The following is a 26,768-nucleotide window of genomic DNA, read 5'->3' as shown; positions in this document are numbered from 1 at the left end:
ATGTAACTCTTTCAAATTTTCAAGTATAACAATACAAACCGGAACGAGTGGTAAAATAACTCTACCTTGCACGTCACCGTAGTGTTAAGGGTCACGGGTTCAGAGACCAATAATAATTATAATACTAATTATAAATTGAAATGAACATACCGGTCGAAAAATTAAATAACGGTACATTTACAAAGTTAATTAAAACCATTACCCACGGTGTAAAATTTTTTTATTTATTTTAAAGGTCTGGATTTTATAAAAGATTTCAATTTTTTTGTAATATTCTGCATACAAACACAGAAAGCAGTGTTAATCCACACACCATCCATAAAATTATATCGGATGATAGTCGAATAAATAAATTTTATATTTGACTTAAATTATTAAATAACTGAACAGGCTGTGGTTTTGATACATGCTGATAGATGTTGAAAGTGGCTTTTTATTAAGTTCTACTTAATCCACACGATGTACTATTTGCTATGACAAAAGTGACAGGCGCATTAAATATTAAGCGCTCAAGTCGTAAAACGGAATTTGTAACTTGATATAGCATACACTACCACAAACTACCTTTATATGACTATATTTGTACGTTTTAATTTATTCAAGAAACAAATTAAAATCAATATAATTGATTAGAGTAGTTTGACGACGCACGTCACTGGTTTACGTGATACGTTGCGTATGCAAGTACAAAGTTACAATCAACTAAACAAATGTTTATAACAGATGTATTTCTTTAAGATATAGAGAAGAATTGTCATTGACACAATCACAAACCAAATGTCAAACGCCAACTGACCAGTACACATAAGTTATAATAGATACTAGAATTAGTTACAGACCTGTGCAACAAAAACTTTTTTATTCTTCTCTGCTCTTTTAAAATATTTACCGTGAAAAATTCACAATTAATATAAGTAATGTTCGTTGCAGACGGCATGGCGGAGCGGGAGCAGGCGGGGCAAGAGGAGCAGCAGGCGCGCTGCTCGTCTAGCGAGAGCGACAACTTTGAGAAGATCGACTCAACAGATGTCGCTGACACTAATGTGAGTTGATAATACCATACTATTTAGCCATCAATATTTACTAATTTTTACAGGTCGCACTGCCGAAATCTTCGCAAAAATATTGCAGTTTCCTTTTTTTAGAGAGAGAGAAAGGAAAATATAAGAACTGTTTTTTTTTATTTCTACGTTTTAACAAAAAGCTTATGTCATTCATTTAGCTTGTTTTAAAATATAGTTTAGTATAGTTTCTCGGTGTTTCCTTAGGGCGAGCCAAAGTTCATAGTTGGAGACGAGGTGGTGGAGGAGACAGAAGATGAAGGTCCTTCCCATGAAGGCAGGGACTCGTTTCCTAATGCACCGCCGCCCAACATCAGGAGAATGCTGACTCCAGCACAGCAGCTCGCGCTAGCAGAGAAAAGAAGCCAATTAAGGTATAGTTTTTACCAGAGAGTCGCGAAGTTTTTTTAATTTCAGTGAAGCAGGGGTTGATACATTTCTTATTAAGTTTATGAAGCGTGTACTTAATTTCCCGCCAACGTACACCTCCGGCGCGTCTTCCATAGACCCCAGAGAGTCCACCTCTGGATCTCTAGGTTTCCGTTGTTAAAAAATATTTTCTCTTGCCGTAAGACACGTTATCTTTGCTAGTTTCATTTTTTTGATGATATGTATTTGATATATAAAGTTAAAAATATTCAACAGTATACCAAATGCCCTTTAATCTGTGAAGTTAAACGAAGCGAGGTCTGTTACCGGTCGACCTCAGCCACCAAACAAAGAAAATTACGACAGATATAATTAGCATTTTCCATCTACTAATTATTATACTTTCATAGTTTCCACTTTGATTATAATGTTGGTATATACTTATTGTTACTGATATTAGAAAAAATAGCTATCTAAATATTAATCGGTGTAAAACGTTCGCAAAAAACGAACAAGGAACAAAGCCTTAAGGGCGTCGACAGCCGATGGTCTAGACTAGATATAGAACTCTCGTCTACATATGTTGCAATTTTTTTATGAAATAATGACTAGTTTTTATGTTATGTATAGGGATTGTAGACATTTTTATATTATATAGCTATACATTCTCTGGGTATGGTAGTTGTCTCCCCTAGGCGACGCATATGTATCGTCTTATAGGCAGTAAAAATGCGTATTTATATGTTATAGTTCGTGGTGTCGTTAAATGCGTCGTGCAGGCAAAGTCTAGATTATTTTTACTGTCACGATAAGGAGCAATTACTTTCCCAGCCCTAGCGATTATAAAGAAGCTTTATAACACCACACACTTGTATAAGAAAATTGATAAATTGTGTGAAATTTGATAGAATAATACGGTGACTAAATTTATAGTTAAAATATTTGGTCAAATAAAATTTGTCTCTGAGATGTAAACTTTATCTGTTTAGCATATACCTACTTTGTCTTATTATACGCATATGCGTATTTATTTTTTCGATACTACAAAGTGTAAGGAACTACATAAGTTGCTCAATTGAATTCGTTCAGTGAATTTGAATTATCATTGCAATGCAATTGACAAGACGTAACATCGCGTCACGATCGCCCGATGTTAGGTACCATGCACACTGTACATAACACATTTTTTTTAATATGATGTGAGAAATTGATAGTTTAATTAAAGGTTTACTTGTGTACGCTAGGTAAACTTTGTAATTCTGAACCTAAAATTCAGGGATAACCTTGCTTGTTACTATATTATAAATGTGGAAGTTTGTGAAGTGGATGGTTTTGATTTTGATATGATGGAATTTGGCACACATGAACATAGTCTGGAACACTAATAATATGTCTACTAATAAAGTTTTTTTTTTAATTTTGCGCAGACGGAGTCACGGGCGAAAGCTAGTGTATTTATATAACTCATATGCAATACACAATTTTAATAATGGTATAGATTAAAAAATGGGACAACTTACAAGTGTACATGTTTCTTAATAATGTTTATGGCTGTGTCTGCCAGAAATGGCGGCAAAACTAAGCCTCAGCTGTCAGTTGTCGAATAACCTTTGCGCGCGTACCGCGTACTCTACGCACATCGTATTTATTAAGAAAAAAAATTGTCTTTGATAAGTGAATTAAAAGTTTTTCCATTTCTGGTAAGATTACTAAATACGTGATGATAAAGTGCAGTGAATTTATTGCAACTCTATTGCGCGCTAATTATAAAGTTCTATTTTAATACATTGTTTAGTTGGGAAGTTGTTTTTTATTTACATTGATGTGGTTAAGAAATAAAAATGCTATAATTATATTATGATTCATTGTATATATAATTGTACAAATACTAATTTTGTAATTTTTTAACTTAAATATATATTCATCTCTTTTCTTAAATTAATTCTATATCAAGCTAATACATTGTAACAAAAGACGATTTTCTAAATGTCTTTAGTATGCGTGACGCAAATAATACCAGTGTAATGAAAATTTTCCCCAAATTCGGGGAAAATGCAATTTACAAAAAATTGTTAAAACGTTAATTACTGTTACTTTACAACAACATTATTAAGGTTTTAGCGCTGACCCCGCGTATGTGGGATAAGGGCAGGCAGACGATGTCAAATTTAGTTAATGAAAAATTAAAATAAATTATTATGTTTTTGTTTAATTATATTATTAAAGTTAAGTAAAAACAAAAACAGAACAAGTAAATTTAATAAAATCAAGTAAATTGCCTAAATGTAAGAGATAAATGACAATACTGGGGAAATACAAAAAAGAAGAAGAAAAGAAGAAAGCCTTCAGAGGGTTTTCTGTCTTACTTTTGTGCTCCAGGTTAGGTATTTATAGGCATATGTCTATATAAATACTAAAAAAAAAACATAAATCCCGACCGACTACAACGTCGCACTTAAAATCGGTTTAACGTTGGTTTCTCCCATGATGAAACATATTGTTATTATTTCTGTCATGTCAAAGATAATGAGTGGCAGGACGATATGTTATATTTAGGGATTCTAGTCTCAGAAACCCACAATAAGTGGTCTAGGGCAGAGATGGCAAACCAATGGCACGTGTTGTATTTTGGACACGTTATGTATGTCAAGGATCTTATTACACACGCACGTTTTTAATATCATTTTTGACCTTTATATTGTTTATGAAAACAAACAAATTGGCTGTAAAATAATTAAGATAAATTAAAAGGGCAAATTTTAAATGTTAACATGGCAAGCTAAATTAAAAAAAAAATCGTTAAGTATTTAATTAGGTAGGTCTAGACTTCGTAGTTAAAGTTTTAAGATAAATACTAAAGTAGTAAAACGTCATAATAAAGATATAACATTATAATTTTAAAACAATGGAATTTTCTCGTAACATTTTGCATTACTTTGTTTTAATTGACTTGATTTAAGTTGTAACTAAGTACGAATCTTTGTTAAGTTTTAAGTTATTGATATTTTATATTAGTATAATAATAATATCATTCTTTTCAAAAGCACTGAATAAATAGAGTTATTCATTAAGAGCTTCAATCAGTTGAGTTTTTTTTGTTTTTTAATCAAGGTTAAGTAACATAAGTTATTAGGTAAACTTATATAACACGTGCTTATGGAGTATGTTTTTTTTTATTTGCTATTTCATTTAATCTTGTTATAAATACAATTATTTGAGTAATAAAAGTGAATTAAACGACAGTTAATTTTAATGTTAAAAATCTAACATCATATGGAATCAAATCTTACTTATATAATAAATGCGAATGTTTGGATGGATGGATGTTTGTTTCAAGGTATCTCCGGAACAGTTGCATGAATCTCGCTGATATTTGGCATGGATGTAAAACGATGTCTGAAAGTACACATAGGCTACTAAGTACGTTTTATTTTTCATTTCGCGCGAATGGAGTCGCGGGTGACAGCTAGTTATATAATAAGCGTATTTTTTTAACCCTGAGAAACCGGTTTAAGTGTGTCGGCCACTGGTGTCTGATGACGTTAAACATCTCCTGTCATGACTTAACTAAATTAAGTAATTGATATACATAAGAATTTTATCTTATAATAATAACAAGTGACTTTACTCTCTCTAGTTAAATGGATGGATTATTTTGTATCAATTACCATAAATTTGTTACAAACGTAATACGTTACGATATTCCAGAAAAAACACAATTTTTTTTAAGTTTCATAAGCCAGCGCTTGACCACGATCGCACCTTGTGTTTGTGGAGATTTGGTCGAAAGATGGTACGCGCTAGCTTAGTAAGTGCCTATTCACTCTACTTTTAAAGGTCCCAACATCATATTTGGACGGAAAAACAGAGGCTGGCAACTTGTTCCAATCCCTTGCGGTACGCACAAGGAACAATGCTTCGAATCGCTTCGTTCGAAAGCGCGGTACCTCTACCACAAAAAAAAAACAAAATATTTAGCAAATGAAACATCGCACTACAAAAACGGTCTAACCTTTGATTTCCGAGACCAAAATCTCCGTTTAAAACATATTATCTCTGTTTTGTAATGACAGGGATGATGATATGTTTTATACAGAGATTTTGGTCTAAGAAACCCACGGTAAACCGAACTATCGGAGCTAACTAATAACTAATAACATTACCCTACATTTAGGTAGACAATAATAAGGAAATAATCCTGTTTTAAATACAAGATGAGTTCAGATTTCTTACATAACAGGATAATTATAAATGGTAAAGGAGTTAGCACACAGGAAACCGCATCTAACGCTACTATTGTTGTTTTCCTCCTGATCTGTGGAAACATTCATTGTAGCCGAGGTAAAACCGAGGTTCATCTAATAAATGTTCGGTCTAATGTCGTAAATATGACCCAAAGACGAACTTTGAATATTTCACGTAGTATATTTGTGAGAGAAAAGACGTTCAAAATAATGATTGTTAAAAACTGCATACCTATATAACTTCATAGCTAACGAGTTCGCTGGCTACAAAGGGACAAGGTTTACTACCTCCCTGACAGCCCCGTGTCACGTAGTCGAGTGGTCGCGGAGGGTAGAGTATGACACCGCTATGACAAGAGGAAGGTTGCTCGTCAAGTCTTTCAATATCACGCATCCAAGACACATTAGAGTCCAACACGAGCGACCACGTAGCTTGCTATCAGCCTCACCAAAACCACGGCTACTAAGCTTCATCGTCACAAGTCGGGGAATCTTTGAACCCGGTTGGTAAATTAATGAAATCGAGTTCGAATTTTCGTGTGTATATTTTAAAAATATATGTTTTGAAATGCAGCCAATAGATGGCGCTATTTCATCCATTAGCCACTCGTCGGTCGATCGGCGTTTTTTTAAAAATTAATTTCCATTTAGAGGATAATAAAATATTTTTTATAGACAATATCTTATGTGCGTATCATGAGATTATGATGAATGTCATATTAACTCTAAATAAACAGAGTCCGGTGCGACTTCCACACATCGCCGAAGGTCGAGATTAACGCGTCACTTGAATGTTTACTAATGAAATGCAAATAACACAGTTAAAAATGTTTTGATACAAGTGTTGAATGCGTTTGCCTTTGTTGTTTACTTTTAATATTTGCTACTTTTAAAATAGCTCTGTTGTTTTTTACTTAAGTAGTTATAACCTTAACAAAAGAAATACATGAATTGTATTATAAAAATGAAAATAAAAGAATCTGACCATCGATGTATTGGTCAAAGTTAGAGAGTTTATAGAATTTTCAAAGTTCTTAGTAGTTTCCTAATTTACGTTTAAAACGTTACTAATTAAAAGTTGCACATTTATAGTCACATGTTTTTATTGAATTTACTAATGTATTCTCTTGCTTTTTTCTAAATAATTGAAAAAAGTCTAAAATAATTTAAAATGACACAGTAAATCGAGATTGTAATCTATTGAAATAAAGTACATGTTTATACATGAGGCAAACCCAACTGGTTCTAGTTTTTGATGTCGTAACTTCATATAGAAATTCTACCAGTCTACCTCAAACTATCGGCCTCATGAATAGGACGAATATTAAAACACAATTGTTATTACCATTGAAAAACTGATAACAATTTTTTTTTATAAAATAGTCACGATTTATATTAAACAAAAAAAAACTTCTCAACCAAACTTTCAGACAACATATCGCGCGTAAAATAGTGATGTTACCCAAATAGTGACGTTTATGAATTTTTCTGATATAATATCGACATTTGTGACTTTTGTAAATAACGTTCGGAATTTCGTAACAATGTTGAAGAGAAGGACGTCTAAACGGTTTGTGCTCGGTGATACGACAGCGGAAGATCCAAGCACATGGGAACAAGATGAGGCTACGGATGTCATGCCCAGCGATTTGGTGCAAAAGTTCCAGATGACTCTGCAAACTGAACCTGTACTTGACGGAGAAGATAGTAGCCATGGAGCGAATCAAGACACTAAACTATTGCGTCCGCCTAATACAGCGACTTTGCAGTAAGTTTGTTTTTTCAATAATGTAAATAAAAATATTAGGATTCGTTAGTAATTGTTGTTAGTATTAACTTTATAGGTTATTTGCAATAAGATCCTTTATATTTCATATAGCTATATGAAGTTCGATTCCAAACTATCATAATATTAATCAGTGTCTGTAAATTCCGAATCTTTTTGTATCGAAATATATATTTATATGTAAGAAACCACGTCCTACAATAGCATGTTTCAATCATTAAGTGTATACTTAAATAGACAAAAGCTTTTGAAGTGTCATCCTGCAATTGTAGTGTTAACAAACACTTAATTGTGCACGTTTACGTAATGTTTGCTATTTAAATTTTTACAGGTCTGACCAGGATTCTAAAGTTGACGTTGTTAAGTGGTATAAACAAAAAGATTTTTTAATAACGCTTTGTAAATTTTTAATCTATATTGCAATATTTAGTTATGGTTTAATTTTACTATTATAATAGCTAGAATGTATGAAAATTACTTCTTCACATGGCTCAATCCTTACTTGCATTGTATTACTATATTAACTTGCCATTTCTTGTCTCTCGTGCAGATTTCGATTAAGAATAAGAAAGTACTTATCCATAAGCGGTTATGACGATCTCCGCTAAACAATCTTAATAGGAGTATATTTATTAATTTAGGTACTTGGGTACATAAGTACATAGGTAATTTAGGTACATAATTACTAGTCAACTATAATGATTGACCTAGAACATCAGTCATGAACCTCACCGTAAGAAGCATCGATTCAAGGTTATCCATTGCAAAGTTAGAAGTCTTTTGAATAAAGACAAAAAACGTTAAAACAAAGAAATTCGTCATAACCAAAGTTCAAAGATCGTATGTTGTGTATTTGTTGTTTTATACTTGTTGGTAGCATAAATTTTCTTGGAAAAATAATAATTTTAAAAACAATTACTCCGTATCGATTGATCTTGGTTATAAAGGTACATTCAACTTACATTGTAGTTAAGAATTAATATTTTATACATAAATTATGATAAAGTTTTTACCTGTATTGTAGAGAGGCTCGCACAAAAATAAATACTGCTTCATTAATTAAGTTTCATGGTAATTGTTAATAGATGCTAACAATGATTACCAATGACCTTTCATCGGTTGAACTTGAATAAACAATTTGTTACATTAATCAGGATAAAACTAACGGTATTTTTTGGTTGTTCTTGTGATAAAAATTGTTATTTGAAAAGCCCTTAATAGAATTACTTTGAATAAATATTATTTATGTCAATTGTGTTTTGCATAAATATCGATATTATTGACCCCCCGGTCATCTCTAAGTAAACAATGCGGAAAAACATTTTCTATTGCATCAATTTTGTAATGACGGCAACTCGGAATTTAATTCATATCTATCTCTGTCGCACTTTGGATTTGGTAAGCGTGCAAGCGAGACACAACGATCGTATGATTCCGTCATGATTATACTATTGGCGATTGGCGAGTCAAACGTCAGTGGATGAAAACAAAACTTTAGGCCGAGAAATGTTAGATTTTAGTTGTTTTTACATTAAAATAAACATAAAACGGCCTTGTTTTTTGTGATTATTTTTTTTACACTGCCTTGACGACTATAATGTATCCTGCGATGAATGGATTATATTCGGAAGGACCATACAGGTTAGAATTTAACATTGTATTTTGGTTATTTTTTATATCGCTTTATGAATATCCTAGAAAAATAAGGGAATCATAATTTAAGTTCTTAAACTTATCTGTGTATAGTTAAAATGTAAAATTTATTAAGTAATTTCGTTGTTTTAATTTTACCAAGTATTTTGTGGAGCAGTGATTTCACTCGATTTCTCTAACGGTATGCGAGTGTTAATTTATTTATTCATTTCTTTTATTTGTATAACTTAAGTAATCCCTCTTGTTATGTAAATCGTAATTCAGCTATATAGTCTAAGGTTTTATTTTTATAAAACTTGGTCAGTGATTAAACTTTAAGCATGCCTTATTACATTTACCATTTTCCTTTCTTGATGCCTATAAATATTTAAACGTGTCAATATCAATGATGCTTGTTTGATTTATTACGATTAATTTTCGATTCTGTACTACAATTACTGACAAAATAATAATATGACATAAAAATCTATAATTTCCTCAATTACAAAAATGATTGTATTAATAGCTTTAATTTAAGAATTAGTTAATTTAGTCTAGATCCTTTTTCCAGTCCATGCAATAAATAGAAATTCAGAACTTGTTCCAATGTTACTTTTGATTAAATCAATGCTTTATTTGCATAGGCCGTCAATGTCCCAGGGCACCGTTATTCACAGCCATCGTTTCCAAGAGAAGGACTTCACTGTTGCCACACCTGAGGAGTTTGTGAGGAGATTCCAAGGCACCAAGCCTATAAACAAGGTATTTTTTTTTAAATATTAAGGAGGTTTTATTGACATGTTTTTTAAGACAGGTTGTGATACAGTGACATGTGGACATTTGGTTGGAGTTGTTAGTTATCTAATTACTACATTCTTCTTTGCCATTTTTGAATATTGAAGTAACCAATACTTTACTTTTTTTTACTTCTTGAAGTAATAATACTGAGTTTTTTTTTTTTACCATCAATTGGTTCATAGTTTTTTTTACCGTATTCAGTATTATTCTAATGATGTAGATTTTGTTTCTATGAATTAGAAATCTTATATAATTGTTTATTTTGATAGAATTAATCTTAATACTAAATTATATAAGACACATGTTTGAATTATTCAACTTTAGATAATGTCAAGAGTACTCAAGATATGTGATATCTATATATATATATATTTATTAAACAGATAATTGATAACATATTGATGATATGTAATTAATGTTAACATGACTAATGAACTAAGAAAGCTTTTTCATTACGCAAAAGCAAAAATGTATGTTTTATGAAGACCTTAGATGTAGGGAAAATAACATGAGAAATGACTATACTTGTCCAAACTTGATGTTAAGCTTTAGTATATTTTGATGTTATTAGCTAAATTAACTTAGTTTATGCCAACTCTTTGAAAGAGTAATGATTTGTTTCAGGTGTTGATAGCGAACAATGGTATTGGAGCGGTGAAATGCATGCGTTCAATCAGAAGATGGTCCTACGAGATGTTCCGCAACGAACGCGCTGTGCGCTTCGTTGTTATGGTCAGTTGCATTTATATACAAACAACAAGTAATTGTGGGTTACTGAGACCGGTGTAAAACATATCATCATCTCTGTCATTATGTTTGACATAACTAACCTAATAATATATCTTAAACTAGCATATTGGTCTCAGAAACCAATGATAAATCATGTAAACATATATGGTGGTTTGTGTTTTCTTTATTTTTACAATTTGCAGTATCTGAGATAACTATATTTTTAAGTTCTTGTATGGTTTATCATTGTTTTATTATGTAAATGTTGGTATTTAGGTGACTCCGGAGGACTTGAAGGCGAATGCGGAATACATAAAGATGGCGGATCACTACGTGCCCGTGCCCGGTGGTTCTAACAACAACAACTATGCCAATGTTGAATTGATTGTTGACATCGCTGTCAGGACACAAGTACAGGTATGTCATTTTCATTATGGTAACTTTCACACATTATTTTTGATAAATGTATATGGTTTTGTGATAACACAATAGTGACCTACTCTCTCTACTATCTCACTTAAATAAGAATAATTTTAATAAACAGCATTGTTCTAAATAACAACCATACTCAGAGTCATTAAGTGGTCTCCCATTAATAGAGAAATGTACTCTAAATGTCTCCCTTAGCGACAAATAATGTCTGTGAGTGCTTAATGATTTTTCTTATGTAGGCGGTGTGGGCGGGCTGGGGCCACGCGTCAGAGAACCCAAAGCTGCCGGAGTTGCTGCACCGTGCTGGTGTGGTCTTCATAGGTCCCCCGGAGAAGGCGATGTGGGCGCTGGGCGACAAGATCGCATCCTCTATTGTCGCCCAGACCGCGGATATACCAACGCTGCCCTGGAGTGGGAGCGGTCAGTAGACATGTTAATCACTTTTGTTGTCTCTCCGATGTTTAGTAAAAATTACCACATAAATAAATAAAATTTGTCTATGATTAATATATTTTTGCGTCAAAAAATATATATCAAATCTGAATAACTCAAATATAACTCTTTTCAAATATCTTGACGGCTCAAGATCGTCCCAACGGAATACAATGTTAAATTGTATTCTGCGCTCTTACTCATTGATTATCCTCCAAGATATGTGAAACCATTTATATTATAAGTAACAGGTAGTATATTAAGTATCAATATATTGTGTAGATCTGAAAGCTCAGTACAACAGTAAGAAGATCAAGATATCATCTGAGTTGTTCGGCAAGGGCTGCGTCTCCACTCCGGAGCAGGGTCTGCAGGCCGCTAACAAGATTGGTAAGTACATTACTTTGTTTAATCTTAACAGTTTTCATTGCTGAAACATACACATATACAATGACATATGTATAAACAAGCTATCTCCCGCGACTTGGTCAGCTATAAGGAGCGTATGATATGGCCGCATGCATTAGCTACTTTCCCGTCCAAGTCAAAATCAGTCCAGCCGTTTCAGAGATGACCCGGAACAAACGTGATTTTATAGACAGACAGACAAGCAAAACAAAAAAATTGAGTTTTTGTTATCAGCTACGCAAATAAATTACTTGTAAGAAGTATGAAATTTTTTTGATATTACATACAGACAGCCATTTTATAAATATTTATAGAATAATATTAACTCAGAAATATGGTAATTTGTTTATTTTTATAACAATAGTATGTTTTTCATCATCATATATGAGTAAAATGTATTTATTTGAGTTTACACATATGAATTTGTATCCCAACAGGTTTCCCTGTGATGATCAAGGCGTCGGAGGGTGGAGGAGGGAAGGGGATTCGGAAAGTGGAAAATCCCGATGACTTCGGCAACATGTTCCGACAGGTAATAACTATCTTAAATAAATAATTTAAATTTTCTATGTTTCAAAAAATATTCAACGTAAATTATCTTATGTTTGAAATAAAAATATTTTCCAAAACGAAACTTTAACTTTACTATCTTACTAATATTATAAATGCCAATGTTTGGATGGATAGATGGTTGGATGTTTGTTAGAAGGTATCTCCAAAACTGAAAAAAAGACCATACTGAAATTTGGCACAGATGTATAACATATTGAAATTTTGAAATACATAGGCCACTTACTAAGTTTGTTTTATTACACAGCTGGTTTTAATTAGGTTGGGTACGAAATAAATTTCTTCGACTGTATATTGATTTGTAAACTGTATGTTGCAGGTGCAAGCAGAGGTGCCGGGCTCTCCTATCTTCGTGATGAAGCTGGCCAAGTCCGCGCGACATTTAGAGGTGCAGCTCCTGGCTGATCAATATGGTATATTACTGTATTTAAGACTTTTTTAACAGTTTGTTACAAAAAAAAACTGAAAAGAAAATAAGTAAAAGAGAGATATCTATTAGGAGGTAGATTTCTCTATGTATATTTTCCATAGTGTTTCTGTTTTTCAGACTATGTTCTACATCTATGCCAAATTTCAGCAAGATCAGCTCAGCTGTTCTGGAGATAACTTCCAACAAACATCCATCTATCCATCTTATGTTTTGCATTTATAATATTAGTAATAAATAAGATGTTTTGTTCAGGCAATGCGATATCTCTGTTCGGACGCGACTGCTCCATCCAGCGCCGGCACCAGAAGATCATTGAGGAGGCGCCAGCAGCCGTCGCCAGGCCTGAGGTCTTCATTGAAATGGAGAAGGTAAATTATACCCAATAACTTAGTTTTTAGGTCAGTATTTATGTAGTTATGTTTTGCTTAGAACACTTGTGGTTGTTATTTTAAAATAACAATTCGTGTTTATATCCTTAAGTAATTGCGTATTTATTGCTATGAGTGTGTTCGAACCATGTCTCAAGAGATCTTATAAAAAATACATGACTGGGTTGAACTTATTAGTTTAGGGGCGGGGCACACAGATGACACACCCCTGTGTACAAAAACGTTGGTAGCTTAGCACGAGTTATCGTAAAGTATAGTCTATTTCAAATATGTTGCCAGCTTGGAACATCGTATATGTTGCTGCATACAAAGATGCAGAAGTGCAGCTGCCAAAAATATTGAATTGGGCTGTATGTAATATGTTTATTTTGTCAGGCTGCAGTACGTCTGGCCAAGATGGTGGGATACGTGAGTGCTGGCACTGTGGAGTACCTGTACGAGCAGGCGACTGGCGCCTACTACTTCCTGGAGCTGAACCCTCGGCTGCAGGTGGAGCATCCCTGTACAGAGATGGTCGCCGACGTCAACCTGCCCGCCGCTCAGCTGCAGGTGAACTTTGACAAAACTACACTAAGTTACTATCTAATTAAAAATTAAATGACTTTGAGTGAGGCGGATAGAAGTGAAGTAATTGATAAGATTGGACAATTGTGAACTTGTGGCACCATTAGTTTGTAGAGTTTGTTTTAAGAATGCTTGGGTAATTGGTTGCCTTTTCTCTTATGAAAAATTACATTAATTAATAAAAGCAAAGTTTTAGTACCTATACTAATGATGATCAAATATTATGAAGTTTTCTCTTGGTAACAGATAGCCATGGGCCTGCCGCTGTATCAGATCAAGGACATCAGGCTGCTCTACGGAGAGTCGCCGTGGGGTATGTCCCAGATCAGCTTCGATGAGCCCAAGCAGCGGCCCTCGCCTTGGGGGCACGTCATCGCCGCCAGGATCACTTCGGAGAACCCTGATGAAGGTATGCTATTACATCCACTAATTTTTCTTTTAATTATATGGATAAATAACTTTTATAATTAATATTTTCATACATTTATCGTCCTTCATAATATTTTTTTCTAATTTGTTTACTATACAAATGTGTGATATCTGACAGGTTTCAAGCCGTCATCTGGCACGGTGCAGGAGCTGAACTTCAGGTCTTCTAAGAATGTGTGGGGGTACTTCAGTGTGGCAGCTTCAGGCGGGCTGCACGAGTTCGCAGACTCACAGTTCGGACACTGCTTCTCCTGGGGCGAGACCAGGGAGCAGGCCAGGGAGTTAGTACAATACCATGTTACTATCCTGATAGTAATCAATTAGTACAACAACTCATTTTCTTTTTTATTTCAAATTTAGATCATATAAGCAAAAAACATAATTTATTGTTCAAAAATTGATTCGAAATGATGAATGATATAAATTATGTAGTTAACTTCTTAATGTGGTGTTCAGGAACCTGGTGATAGCTCTCAAAGAGTTGAGCATCCGAGGAGACTTCCGCACGACAGTGGAGTACCTCATCACACTGCTGGAGACACCCGCATTCCAGGAGAACTACATAGACACCAGCTGGCTTGATGCCCTCATCGCCGAGAGGGTAAATATTGTCCTACCACACCACGTCATAGGGCGTAACGCCTTATTAAAAAGTACACCCCCAAAGTCGTTAAATGATCACTAATTGGTGCACTCAGAGTACTAAAATCCACACTAAGTAAACAATTTATAATCGAGTGAGGCAGTAAGCAAGTCTTTTAACAGGCGGTTTAAATAACTAGTCAACAACTTTTTGTGATTGTTAGACTCTGTTTCCATCAAAGCATATAGTATCAGCGGGTGCTAATTGTTTAGTGAGAAAAGTGTTTGAATAACTTAGTAATTTACTTAATGATATTATTCACAGGTTCAGTCCGAGAAGCCGGATGTGATGCTGGGCGTCATCTGCGGTTCCATACTTATTGCTGACAGCATCATCACCACGCACTTCCAGGAGTTTAAGAGTGCCCTGGAAAAGTACGTAACTATCCATGCAATTTGCTTATTATACTTTTGTTGTGTTAAAAACGTAATTCATTTAAACCTATACTTATAAGAAGACAATACGTAGCTCTCTCTTATAAATCAGTAACTCTTGTTATAGGTAAAATTAATAGTATAAAAATAACAGCGCCATCTGTTAGAGAGTTTTTGACGTCATATTTTATTTACGTGTGCAGAGGTCAGATCCAGGCATCGGGTCAGCTTTCTAACTGCGTGGAGGTGGAGCTGATCCACTCGGGACACAAGTACCGCGTGCAGGCCACCAAGTCAGGGCCCACGTCCTACTTCCTCGCAATGAACGGCAGCTTCAAGGAGCTAGAGGTCCACAAACTTACTGACGGAGGTACAGGACAACTCAATATCACAATCGGTTATAGCGACTGAAGCCTTAAATTCCGTTTGAATACGTATAATATCGCTTATTACGACTAAAAATTATTGAACTTAGATAAGCTAGGAAATATAGAACCGCCATGATCGTCAAACTCGAGTTAGAGAGAGAACCTGTATAAGCGAGGAAAATATCTGGACTCTCCCTGGTTCGATTGTATTGCCAGTCTCTTCGATGTCCTTTAAATATATTTAATTTATAGTTTTTAGATCCCAATTGACTATAAATATTAAGTAATAAAAAAGATGGGTCGATTATTAATTATCTCTATGTATTCACAAAATAAAAAAGTGAAAGAAAATACGGTAATTTTTAACGTAAGTAAACAGTTGTTAATTTCAATAATTTTAATGCAACAGGAACATTATTATCAATGGACGGAGCGTCATACACCACATATTTAAAAGACGAGGTGGACAAATACCGTATAGTGATCGGCAACCAGACCGTGGTCTTCGAGAAGGAGAAGGACCCCTCCAAGCTGCGCGCGCCCTCTGCCGGCAAACTCATCAATACACTGGTAGAAGATGGCGGACATGTTGATAAGGGACAGCCGTATGCTGAAATTGAGGTGAGTGAGTGAAACAACAGTATAAACAAACAATAAAAGCAAAAACAAACTAATAACAAAGTAAGTTACATAGAGGGCGCTGTATGCTTTTGTTTAATAAGAGAATTAAAAAAATATTGATTTTTTTATATGTTGTATTAATTAGTATGTTGCTCGAAAATTTGAGGTTATATAGCAAAGTAGCAGTTATGTAAGTGTGATGTGATATTGTGCAGGTGATGAAGATGGTGATGACACTAATGGCACCGGAGGCGGGCAAGGTGACATGGACGCTGCGCCCCGGCGCCGTGCTCGACATGGGCGCCCTCATCGGCACTCTAGGTAACTACATTTTTACGTCACATGAAATACAACTTAATAGTTATCCTTACAAAAAATATATAATTAGTAAGTACGTACTAATATTTTTTACAATTTGTTTAGAGCTGGACGACCCATCCCTGGTGACAACAGCGCAGCCCTACAAGGGGCAGTTCCCCCTGGAGGACAACCCCCAGCTCTCGGAGAAACCTCACCACGCCCACACCAAGTTCAGGGCCATACTAGAAAACACGCTGTCCGGTTAGTTAACTTGCTGAATCTATCATTATTTTTATATACTAAATATACACTAAGGGACTTTCTTGGATGCCATTCCGAGTTCGGCAGTTAGTATTAAACTTTGCCTTATCTTTCGTCTAACTTAAATCCTTATATAAAGTGTTTTCAACTAATTTTATTTTTGAGATAATCGATAAAAATAAAAACATAAGGTTACTGCCTACCCGAGCCGTACAACACGCCGCGACTGCGTGAGGTCGTGGAGAAGTTCATGCAGAGTTTGCGAGATCCTTCGCTGCCCTTGTTGGAATTGCAAGAGGTGAGTAATGTTTGTATTTCTAGACTGAAATCAAATTAATAGGCAACTTTTATCGGATTTCAGAACAAAATCTGTAGCTACCCTTTTCGCAAAAGCCCAATTGATTTTTACCTGTACAAAAACAGAGGGTTTACGTGTTTTTGTATACATGTTTCGTCAATGAAAACATGATGTTATGTGTCAGGTGCTGTCGTCTACTTCTGGTCGCATCCCGGTGGCGGTGGAGAAGAAGGTGCGCAAGCTGATGGCGCTGTACGAGAGAAACATTACCAGCGTGCTGGCGCAGTTCCCCAGTCAGCAGATCGCCAGCGTCATTGACCAGTTAGTTATAATACTGCACTTATGGCTATAGCTCACAGAGTACTTAATTAGACAATAAGTGAGCATTTACCGCTGGTTTCCGAGTCTAATATCTCTGTTTAAAATATATCGACAAATCTGTCATTACCTTTTATAAAACAGAGATGACAATATATATTTTAAACAAAGTTTTGGGTCTCAGAAACCTACCGTTAGTTGTATATTATGAAAGCTGCACTAAGGGGCTGCTTAAGCAGCAACAATAACCTGTGTGACGTCACAAATACCTACGCACGTATACGTACTCGTCTTTGCGTATGTGCACGTTCGAGTACAACCTATTAACACAACATAATACTAGAGGGCGCTAGTATTGCATAAAATTTCGACATTTTCTCAATTTCTAATATTATTTACATGTCATCTGATATGAAATATAAATAGAGTAGGAAGTAATCGTATGTATTATATTCTGCAGTCACGCAGCCTCGTTGGCGAAGCGAGCGGACAGAGACGTGTTCTTCATGAGCACGCAGGCGCTGGTCGTGTTGGTGCAACGGTACAGGTATGTTGCCATTCTCAATATGAAGATATATGACCTTGAAGGATTAATTGCGGGTAGAATAAAACTTATATGCCTTTAATATTGAGTTATTTTATACTTAGAGCATTTTTTTTCGTTTATTTGATTATGATAATTTGGTTGTCAGGAATGGTATTCGTGGCAGAATGAAGGCAGCAGTACATGACCTGCTGAAACAATACTATCAAGTGGAGAGTAACTTCCAGCTTGGTAAGTAAATGTTGGAATTATTTTACTTTATATACAGTGTTATGTACTCTAGTATACTTTAATAGAATATAAGATACTGATGTATACTATATTTCATTTGTATATTTATCAAGGTTCCTACGACAAGTGTGTGATGGCGCTGCGTGATCGCTACAAGGATGACATGCAGGCGGTTGCCAATATCATATTCTCGCACAACCAAGTCGCCAAGAAAAACCTCCTGGTAAGTATACGTACTTGTAAATTCTAATAATTGTGTATTGAGATTTGGAATTAACTAAACCAGGTTTATGTTATGCCAGTGCAGTAGGAAAGCGCTGGCTTGATTTGCCACATTTTGCCAGTTGTATCCTACTGTACTGACATAACACCGCTTCGTCCGTCATTATAAGATATTTTTATTAAAATAGTATGTTTAGGTGACATTACTGATAGACCACTTATGGTCGAACGAGCCTGGTCTGACGGACGAGCTGGCGGCCACACTGAACGAGCTGACCTCGCTGCACCGCGCCGAGCACAGCCGCGTCGCGCTACGTGCACGACAGGTACGTACATACATGCGCGTGCACCCGCACCCTTACGTACGCATACGTTATGACCGACTTTCTTGGAACAATTTATTATTTCCTATCTATAAACCAATAAGGATGTATGGCCCGATGGACTTAAGTATGACTGAACTAGCTGTCGACCGCAGAGTCGCGGTGCGGGATTAAAAAAAAAACTCAATAGCAGATGTTCTTCTAGATTACGTTCTACATCTATGTCAAATTTTAGCGAGATCTATGCAACCAAACATTATCATTTATAATATTAGTAAGATAGGTGTTGTGTTGCGTTGTGTAGGTGCTGATAGCGGCGCACCAGCCCGCGTACGAGCTGCGACACAACCAGATGGAGTCTATCTTCCTCTCCGCGGTGGACATGTACGGACACGACTTCCATCCTGAGAACCTGCAGAAGCTCATCCTCTCCGAGACTTCTATCTTTGATATCCTGCACGACTTCTTCTATCACACCAATGCTGCGGTTTGTATCTCACATATCTTACAACACTTGTTTAATACTACTTTTTGGTAAAAAAAAAACAAAAAAAAGTGGCTCATATTAAATTTACTTATACACTTTCTTGATTTATTTATCGCTTTTATTACTTACATAAGTAATATAGTTCAAGCTTATAATCTAAATAAAAATTAAGAAAACGTAAAAGCTAGTAAATTAAATTCGATAAAATTAAACAAAAGGTCAATTTCATATTATATTAAATTGAATATGATTTGACTATAAATGTTCTTTAAGATCGCAACAACGTGTATAATGAGTAGGATGACTTCAGTATCTGGAAAAAAAACATATTTAGTAACTAGCTGTCGCCCGCGACTCCGTCTGCGCGGAAAAAAAAACTATTGGTCGCAGCGTAATGTTATACAGCCTTTAGCCTTCCTCTATAAATGGACTATACAACAAAAAAAAAATTAAAAAAAAAAGATTAGCGCGTTTAAACAAACAAACTCTTCCGCTTTATAATATTAGTATAAATTACTTACTAACATAATAGAAAAATTAAATTAAACTTACGGCAACGAATCGTTCCATATCAAAGACGAACATATTGAAGGCGATTATTTCTTTGGGACGTTGCGCACGTAGGATCATATAGAGCAGTGCTTTACGCGGCCACAGGTCCGGTACTGCCTCCCAGCCGCAGCAGTACAACAACGTCGCCGTCTCAGAACTCTGTACATATACACTACTCTGTTCAGAGACATTAGGGTAAACACCCTGATAATGGACCTCTCTAAATATCCGAAATTTGTCTTCGCTCAAACTAGACTATCGCTTTTAACTTAATAGCGTGTCATAAATTTTCATGGTTCGTTACAGTAAGTTTCCAGTGTTATAATTTTTTAATTTGCAATTTTAGCATTGAAAAGTACATAATATATTACCACATCTTTCAACTTAGACGAGTATCGGCAGGGTATGTAGATGTAAGCAATAGTTCCGAGTGTATACACGATGTATTTGGGATCTAGCTCGTAGCCCTGTTAACAAATATACCCATTGAAATCGAAGACTATAAAAAAATAAGATATACATCCACGTACAGGTTTTTTCGTTAATTGAAAGCTGGTCAATAATGATAGCGTTTACCTCAGTGACGTGGTACATACAGGTACAAATTTGTATCATGGTGGCGAACAGAATGATGCCGATGTACACGTTGAACACTTCTTGTATTGTGTCCACGTAACTGAAACAATATTGTCGACGACTGTACCAAAGACTTGATACTTCTTTTATAGAATATGGCAAAAGATCGAGCGCGTAACTCCACGTTAAGTTAACGTAGGGATCTGCAAACTTATAATTTGATAATCCTTCGTACCTTTAACATTGTTCTAGAGTTAGTATTGTTTCCATTGTGACTGTAACCTAATGGCTTGACAGATTTCGAAGTATAGAATAGTGATAAAATGGTAAATTCAATCGGTCTTCTCGGTTTTTTGAATGACCAGTGGATGGAGGAAATTTATAGTAGTAATTTGTACCTGAATGCTTTACATTGACTTTGTATAACACGAGAGACACGCTCGCGCATTTGTTCACTCGTCTGTGCTTTCATCGCGTCCTCCATGGCCGCGCAAAATAGCCTCATCTTGAGACAGGCGTGGTTAATACACAGGCCGAAGAAAGCATCGTATCCCATGAAATTAACCAAATACAAGAAAGCGCAGTACGCGGTATACACTGTCATTATTTCAAAGTATGGCGATATAAAAACGGCTTCCGGCTTCAAGAATGGTATGGCGACGTCGTGTGCGAAGTATTTCGGTGATTCAGATTTGGCAAGGAAGATGTAGGCGTTCATAACGGATGCGAGGAAGGGGAAGTTGAGGACGCAAAAGGAGATGAAGGCGATGTAGCCGCGCTCAGCGTACACGCGGCTCGTCCTGATGCCCTCGGCCACGATGACCTGGTGGTGTGCTGGTAGTCTGCTGTACATCGCATAGTCTGCGTTCATCTCCTCTATGAGACTTAAAGCGCTCTCCTCGTGGTAGTTCATCATGATTACCTGCAGAAATAAGAAAAAAAGAGACAATGTAGAAAGACCAAGTCAACCACGGTCTTTGCGTGTCGTAGTTTGTAAAGAACGTAAACCTTTAAAAATCCTCCAAGAAATGGTCCGCCCACGGTGCTTTGTTTTATAACGTTAACCACATCCCCGACCATCCAGAACCTGTATATAGCTATCATAATAAATATAGCGAACGGTGCCGCCGACAGAGCGACCATCACTGTAATAGAATAAAAAATAAGATATTCAAACTGCTTTGTGTATAGGAATCCTTACATACCATGGGTTTCTAAGACCAAAATCTACGTATAAAACTTATCGTCATCCCTGTCACAATCTTTGACATAACAGAAATAACAATGATTTAAACGTAGATCTTGGTCTCAGAAACCCACTATTATTCTTTAAATAGAATTAATACTTACTACCATAAAACCAACGTATCTTACGTTTGTCCGGGTTAGGGTATATAGCGGCTATAATCATTGCGTATGTAGCGAGCCTATACGTCTTGTGAAATGGTTTATAGTGAACCTCCTCCATTGCTTTAACTATAATACAGACAAGTTAAAAAAGAAAATTAATTTCTCCTTTAAATAAGAAATGCATTGCTGACTGTTAACTACGTCTGTTGTTTTATATAGTGTTATTTCAACCGCAGGCCCTCGGGCGATAAATTACACTAATTAAGGGCCTTATGAAGTTAAAGTGGATTCTTAATTATGCTCTACGACGATATTAAAGTCTGCGATTTTATATCAAAGGATATTTGTGATTAATTAATTAATTAATAGATTAAGTTATAAAGTATTGATTTAGATTCATGCCTTTTTCTTTTATAAAAGTATAATAACGCAATACATTTTTAATGTTTCCAATCTATATCTTCTGTCAATCAGTATTTATAATAACCTTGTAAAAACGATAAATATATAAGTAATAATTAAAATGAATTAACAGTCCAAAGGATATAGTATATGTTTAGACAAATTTATTTGTGCAGCCAAATCAGTTACGGTTCGCTTTAGTCTACCACATTTTATTAAAAGTATGAGTTTACGTATGTATATATTCTATGCTATAACCCCTTTCAAATATCTTGGCGGCTCACGGTGATCGCCATAACACACCTTGCATTGTGTTCTGCGCAGCGACTCTCGCGTACTTGAGAGCCGCCAAGATATCTAAAAATATTTATACTTGTAGGTATGTAATGCGGCACTGGAGGTGTACGTGCGGCGCGCTTACACTTCCTACGAGATCACCTGTCTGCAGCATCTCGCGCTCTCCGGCGAGCTGGGAGTTGTGCACTTCCAGTTTGTGCTGCCCACCGGACATCCCAACAGGTACCCACCAAAAAAATAAACATAAGTCTGTCATTATTTACAGCGGAAGGGTTTTACTGTTGACTGAAAATGTGCTGGTGTTACCCTATTTGTCACTTAATCTAAGAACTACGTTCTAATCTTTAATCGTGTAACTTCCCTTTACCAGGATCCCGATCAGTCAGTCAGAGATAGAATTGTCTGCGGCGCAGGACGCGGAGGGTGTGCCGGCCGAGCTGAGCACGGCGGCCATGCGCAAGTGCCACCACCGCACCGGCGCGCTGGCTGCATTCCTCTCATTTGAGCAGTTCGCCCAGTATGCTGATGAGCTGCTAGACCTAGTGCACGACTTCGCTAGCTCAGCTACTGTAAGAAAGGAGGTAATGTCCAAAAATATGTCCTAACACATTTGCAACATGGCGCTCATAATTGTCCAAAGCCCATATATGCAATAAAACCCAGCAATGGTGTTCTTTTGGTCGTATAAGAGTTATATGTGTTTTCTGCAGGACCTGCAAGCGCTGCAAGAGGGTAGCGAGAGTCGAGAGAGCACCAGCATCAATGTTGGAATGGATTACAAGCAGATTGTTGACGCAACTGATGTGGTCAGTATTATGTCAAAAAGAACGTTTAGTACACAGAACTTCTTGAATAACACTTAGTCTTGTCTTTACAGCCGCTGGAGCCTATCCATATCCTGATGATCGGTGTACGTGACAACGGAGAAATCGACGATGTTGCCGCGTCGCGTCGCTTCGGCAGCTTCTGCCGCGCGCACAGACACGACCTACATGCCAAGAGGATACGTCGCATTACGTTCATGCTGCTCATCAAGTAATATTTTTGTACACGTTTACGTATACGCGCACGTACCAACGTATACGCACATGCGAATGCACTATGTCAATGAATATTCTTAGACAGCAAAAAACTTCTTTAACACGTTCAGTTCCTTTAACTGACAAATACACTTAAATACTATAAATGTTTTTTTAGAGTCTTATTAGGTATAGAATTCGTTATATTTCCATGGTTTTAAATGATAATGGTTTGGTTACAGACGTCAGTTCCCGAAGTTTTTCACATACCGGGCACGTAACGACTTCACCGAGGACACAATCTACCGGCACCTGGAGCCGGCCAGTGCCTTCCAGCTGGAGCTGTACCGCATGCGCAGCTACGACCTGGAGGCGCTGCCCACCAGCAACCAGAAGATGCATCTGTATCTCGGCAAGGCCAAGGTAGAACCCTTACCATGGAAAACTACACACTTCTCTACAATTAAGAAATTAAAAATGTTTCTGGTAAAATTTTAATTCCATTCTTAATTGTCAGGTGAAGAAAGGTCAGGAGGTGACCGACTACAGGTTCTTCATCCGCTCCATCATCAGGCATCAGGACCTTATCACTAAAGAGGCCAGCTTCGAGTACCTGCAGAATGAGGGTGAAAGGTATAATCTAGATTTTAATAATTTCTTTTTTAATGTACAAAACTTGTCGGGTTACATAAGTGGGTATTACTACATTCCAGGGTGCTACTGGAAGCCATGGACGAGCTGGAGGTGGCGTACTCGCACCATCTGGCCAAACGCACCGACTGCAACCACATATTCCTAAACTTCGGACCCACTGTCATCATGGACCCTGCTAAGGTACAGTGCGTCAATCCTTTTGACCTGGAACTGCTCTGCGCAGTGCCCACATCCCCGCCTCGTCCCACTATGTCTAACATTGTGCTCTGCCCAGAGAGGGTGGACTTGTGCTTGTAATGTTTATTTTTTTATTTTCCCTTAGATCGAAGAATCAGTCCTGGGCATGGTGATGAGGTACGGTCCTCGCCTGTGGAAGCTCAGGGTGTTGCAAGCAGAAATACGCTTTACATTAAGAATAGGTAATTCGTATTTATGTACAAAAATATTAAATACCTTAAAAATTAGTCATATTTATGAAAAAAAACCTTGCATTATATTGATAAATCAATTTTTAACTTTATTGCCTATGGCTTTAAGGTACAAATTTCTTTGCAGGTCCCGGAGCGCCGACCAAGAACGTACGTCTTTGTCTCTCCAATGGGTCCGGCTACTCGCTAGATATTTACACTTATGAAGAGGTCTCAGACCCGAGGACTGGTGTGGTGAGTTGCATATAATTTTTCTTTAGTGTTTTATAAAAAAAAGAAATTAAAACCTATTTATTGGTTTGGTAGATAATGTTCCAATCGTACGGCGCTCGTCAAGGGCCAATGCACGGCTTGCCAATCTCCACGCCCTACGTCACCAAGGATTACTTGCAGCAAAAGAGGTTCCTGGTAAGTACATATTACAGAAAAATGTCGTATATAATAATTTTAATATATATATATACCTATGTATAATAACTTAAACTTAAAAGTAAATAAATTAATAGTAATAATGAATTATAAAAAAATAAAATGATGCGATCCATTCTTTTTTGTCTTGTTTTAAAATACATTGTTTTTTTTGTTGGTAGGCGACATCACAAGGCACAACATACGTGTACGACATCCCGGACATGTTCCGGCAGACCATAGAGAAGCGCTGGCGGGAGTGCATAGAGGAGGGCAGCGTTGATGGTGAGTCGCCATCTTGTTACTTCACAATATAGTCCGATTGTTACGATTTTCAAAGGCTGAAATGTTTATCAGCATCATTAAATGTGTTGTTGAATATTTGTGTCAGGTCCGGTGCCGGACAACGTGATGACGTCAGTGGAGCTGGTGGTGGAACCGGACGGAGAGCGGCACGTTGTCGAAGTGACACGTCTGCCCGGACAGAACACTGTGAGTTTTCATATATTACTCAAGTTAAAATAATTTATTGGTGACAAAAAAGCGATCAAAGAACACGTCAACTGACATTGAGAGATATTAAAACTAATAGTTAATACTATGTTTTCTGTCTGTATATATAAAAGTAGGTACTTATTATTGTGTCATATAAAACACATTTTTTCCTAGGTGGGTATGGTGGCGTGGCGCCTAACTCTGTTGACTCCAGAATGCCCGCGGGGGCGCGATGTTGTGCTGATCGCCAACGACCTGACGCATTACATGGGCTCCTTCGGGCCCCATGAGGACTGGCTCTTCTATCGCGCATCACACTACGCACGACAACATAATATACCCAGGGTCAGTATACAAGCACGTACACGTACGTATGTGCATACGTATACACGTACGTATACGCGTACGTATACGCTAACGTAGGCAGTTTTTACACAAGGCAATGTAAACTGTCAACTCTAATTTTGTATGGTGTCGTTGTTATACACAATGTTGACTCGTCATCGCATTTCGTTTTCTCGCTGACAGTTGTGTTTCCGCTTTTTTTAGTAGTATTTAATAAAATTCCTTGTATTTTCACCATTTAAAGACAAATTTGTTATTATTTGTAGATCTACGTGAGCGTGAACTCTGGCGCGCGTATTGGTGTTGCGGAGGAGGTCAAGTCCGAGTTCAACGTGGCCTGGCTCGACGCTGAACGTCCTGAGAGGGGATTCAAGTTTGTATTTTATATTTGTAATATTATATTGTATTGTTTAAAAGAAATATGTAATTAAATATGATTTTGTTTATTTAGGTATTTATATTTAACTCCGGAGTCGTACTCTCGGCTGGGTCCGCTCGGCTCAGTGAAGACACAGCTCATAGACGACGAGGGAGAGGCAAGATACAAGATCACCGATATCATAGGTATGTAAAAACATTATAAATTCAAACTTATGTAAGTTTGACAAACAAAAATCGACGAATTTCCGATTCTATCAATGAAGACTATTATAATATCATCTACAACATCCTCACGTTTTTTTGGCAAATTGTTAGTAAAAATAAACAAAATCAAAATAAAGTTTCTTTATAATTACGTTTGTTAATGTTTGTTCGTGTGTTAGGCAAAGAAGACGGTCTGGGTGTGGAGTGTCTGCGTGACGCGGGCCTAATCGCGGGGGAGACGGCGCAGGCCTACGAGGACATCGTCACCATCTCCATTGTCACCTGCAGGGCCATCGGCATCGGATCTTATGTTGTCAGGTGAGCGTGTACAATAAATAATTGTCATTTTAGAATAAATTAAATAACCTGATTAATTTTTTAAACTATTTATGTA

The 26,768-nt window shown here is 36.5% G+C and overlaps 2 protein-coding genes across 2 annotated transcripts in view; one reads left to right on the top strand and one right to left on the bottom strand.

Moving 5' to 3' along the window:
* ACC (acetyl-CoA carboxylase) overlaps nucleotides 1-26,768 on the top strand; it is a 35,171-nt gene that overhangs the window by 4,599 nt on the left and 3,804 nt on the right. The window contains exons 2-43 of the mRNA XM_013320735.1: nucleotides 931-1,043; nucleotides 1,269-1,435; nucleotides 9,737-9,854; nucleotides 10,515-10,622; nucleotides 10,896-11,036; nucleotides 11,291-11,471; nucleotides 11,766-11,873; nucleotides 12,329-12,423; nucleotides 12,781-12,874; nucleotides 13,144-13,259; nucleotides 13,656-13,829; nucleotides 14,091-14,253; nucleotides 14,392-14,554; nucleotides 14,730-14,874; nucleotides 15,181-15,290; nucleotides 15,494-15,660; nucleotides 16,068-16,279; nucleotides 16,495-16,600; nucleotides 16,703-16,840; nucleotides 17,032-17,138; nucleotides 17,323-17,459; nucleotides 17,917-18,003; nucleotides 18,149-18,231; nucleotides 18,345-18,454; nucleotides 18,651-18,779; nucleotides 19,081-19,263; nucleotides 22,523-22,662; nucleotides 22,811-23,021; nucleotides 23,151-23,246; nucleotides 23,318-23,475; nucleotides 23,702-23,882; nucleotides 23,977-24,092; nucleotides 24,173-24,293; nucleotides 24,436-24,532; nucleotides 24,669-24,775; nucleotides 24,848-24,949; nucleotides 25,132-25,234; nucleotides 25,341-25,441; nucleotides 25,619-25,789; nucleotides 26,056-26,162; nucleotides 26,241-26,353; nucleotides 26,554-26,692. Of these exons, the coding sequence (XP_013176189.1) occupies nucleotides 931-1,043; nucleotides 1,269-1,435; nucleotides 9,737-9,854; nucleotides 10,515-10,622; nucleotides 10,896-11,036; nucleotides 11,291-11,471; nucleotides 11,766-11,873; nucleotides 12,329-12,423; nucleotides 12,781-12,874; nucleotides 13,144-13,259; nucleotides 13,656-13,829; nucleotides 14,091-14,253; nucleotides 14,392-14,554; nucleotides 14,730-14,874; nucleotides 15,181-15,290; nucleotides 15,494-15,660; nucleotides 16,068-16,279; nucleotides 16,495-16,600; nucleotides 16,703-16,840; nucleotides 17,032-17,138; nucleotides 17,323-17,459; nucleotides 17,917-18,003; nucleotides 18,149-18,231; nucleotides 18,345-18,454; nucleotides 18,651-18,779; nucleotides 19,081-19,263; nucleotides 22,523-22,662; nucleotides 22,811-23,021; nucleotides 23,151-23,246; nucleotides 23,318-23,475; nucleotides 23,702-23,882; nucleotides 23,977-24,092; nucleotides 24,173-24,293; nucleotides 24,436-24,532; nucleotides 24,669-24,775; nucleotides 24,848-24,949; nucleotides 25,132-25,234; nucleotides 25,341-25,441; nucleotides 25,619-25,789; nucleotides 26,056-26,162; nucleotides 26,241-26,353; nucleotides 26,554-26,692 (5,518 nt within the window). The remainder of the gene's footprint in view (nucleotides 1-930; nucleotides 1,044-1,268; nucleotides 1,436-9,736; nucleotides 9,855-10,514; nucleotides 10,623-10,895; nucleotides 11,037-11,290; nucleotides 11,472-11,765; nucleotides 11,874-12,328; nucleotides 12,424-12,780; nucleotides 12,875-13,143; nucleotides 13,260-13,655; nucleotides 13,830-14,090; nucleotides 14,254-14,391; nucleotides 14,555-14,729; nucleotides 14,875-15,180; nucleotides 15,291-15,493; nucleotides 15,661-16,067; nucleotides 16,280-16,494; nucleotides 16,601-16,702; nucleotides 16,841-17,031; nucleotides 17,139-17,322; nucleotides 17,460-17,916; nucleotides 18,004-18,148; nucleotides 18,232-18,344; nucleotides 18,455-18,650; nucleotides 18,780-19,080; nucleotides 19,264-22,522; nucleotides 22,663-22,810; nucleotides 23,022-23,150; nucleotides 23,247-23,317; nucleotides 23,476-23,701; nucleotides 23,883-23,976; nucleotides 24,093-24,172; nucleotides 24,294-24,435; nucleotides 24,533-24,668; nucleotides 24,776-24,847; nucleotides 24,950-25,131; nucleotides 25,235-25,340; nucleotides 25,442-25,618; nucleotides 25,790-26,055; nucleotides 26,163-26,240; nucleotides 26,354-26,553; nucleotides 26,693-26,768) is intronic.
* Nucleotides 19,757-21,390, bottom strand: Or-14 (candidate olfactory receptor). The gene is made up of 4 exons (XM_013320736.1): nucleotides 20,790-21,390; nucleotides 20,392-20,491; nucleotides 20,187-20,282; nucleotides 19,757-19,974 (listed from the first exon to the last, which is right to left on the bottom strand). The coding sequence occupies exons 1-4, from the start codon at nucleotides 21,305-21,307 to the stop codon at nucleotides 19,801-19,803; spliced, it is 888 nt and encodes a 295-aa protein (XP_013176190.1). The 5' UTR covers nucleotides 21,308-21,390; the 3' UTR covers nucleotides 19,757-19,800.

Source organism: Papilio xuthus, unplaced genomic scaffold (genome assembly GCF_000836235.2).
Source record: "Papilio xuthus unplaced genomic scaffold, Pxut_1.1 DF825946.1, whole genome shotgun sequence".
NCBI lineage: Eukaryota > Metazoa > Arthropoda > Insecta > Lepidoptera > Papilionidae > Papilio > Papilio xuthus.
Note: the sequence above shows the minus strand (reverse complement) of the source record. Positions and strands in the feature narration are given on the sequence as shown.

Bases quoted from the DNA above. Each gene is read 5' to 3' on its own strand.
- Or-14 (XM_013320736.1), bottom strand. From the start codon at position 21,307: ATGATGAACTACCACGAGGAGAGCGCTTTAAGTCTCATAGAGGAGATG. The intron at 20,492-20,789 runs GTACAAATTACT...ATATTGTTTCAG, and splicing joins AGTCAATGTAAAGCATTCAG to TTACGTGGACACAATACAAG. The intron at 19,975-20,186 runs GTAATATATTAT...GTATATGTACAG, and splicing joins CGTCTAAGTTGAAAGATGTG to AGTTCTGAGACGGCGACGTT.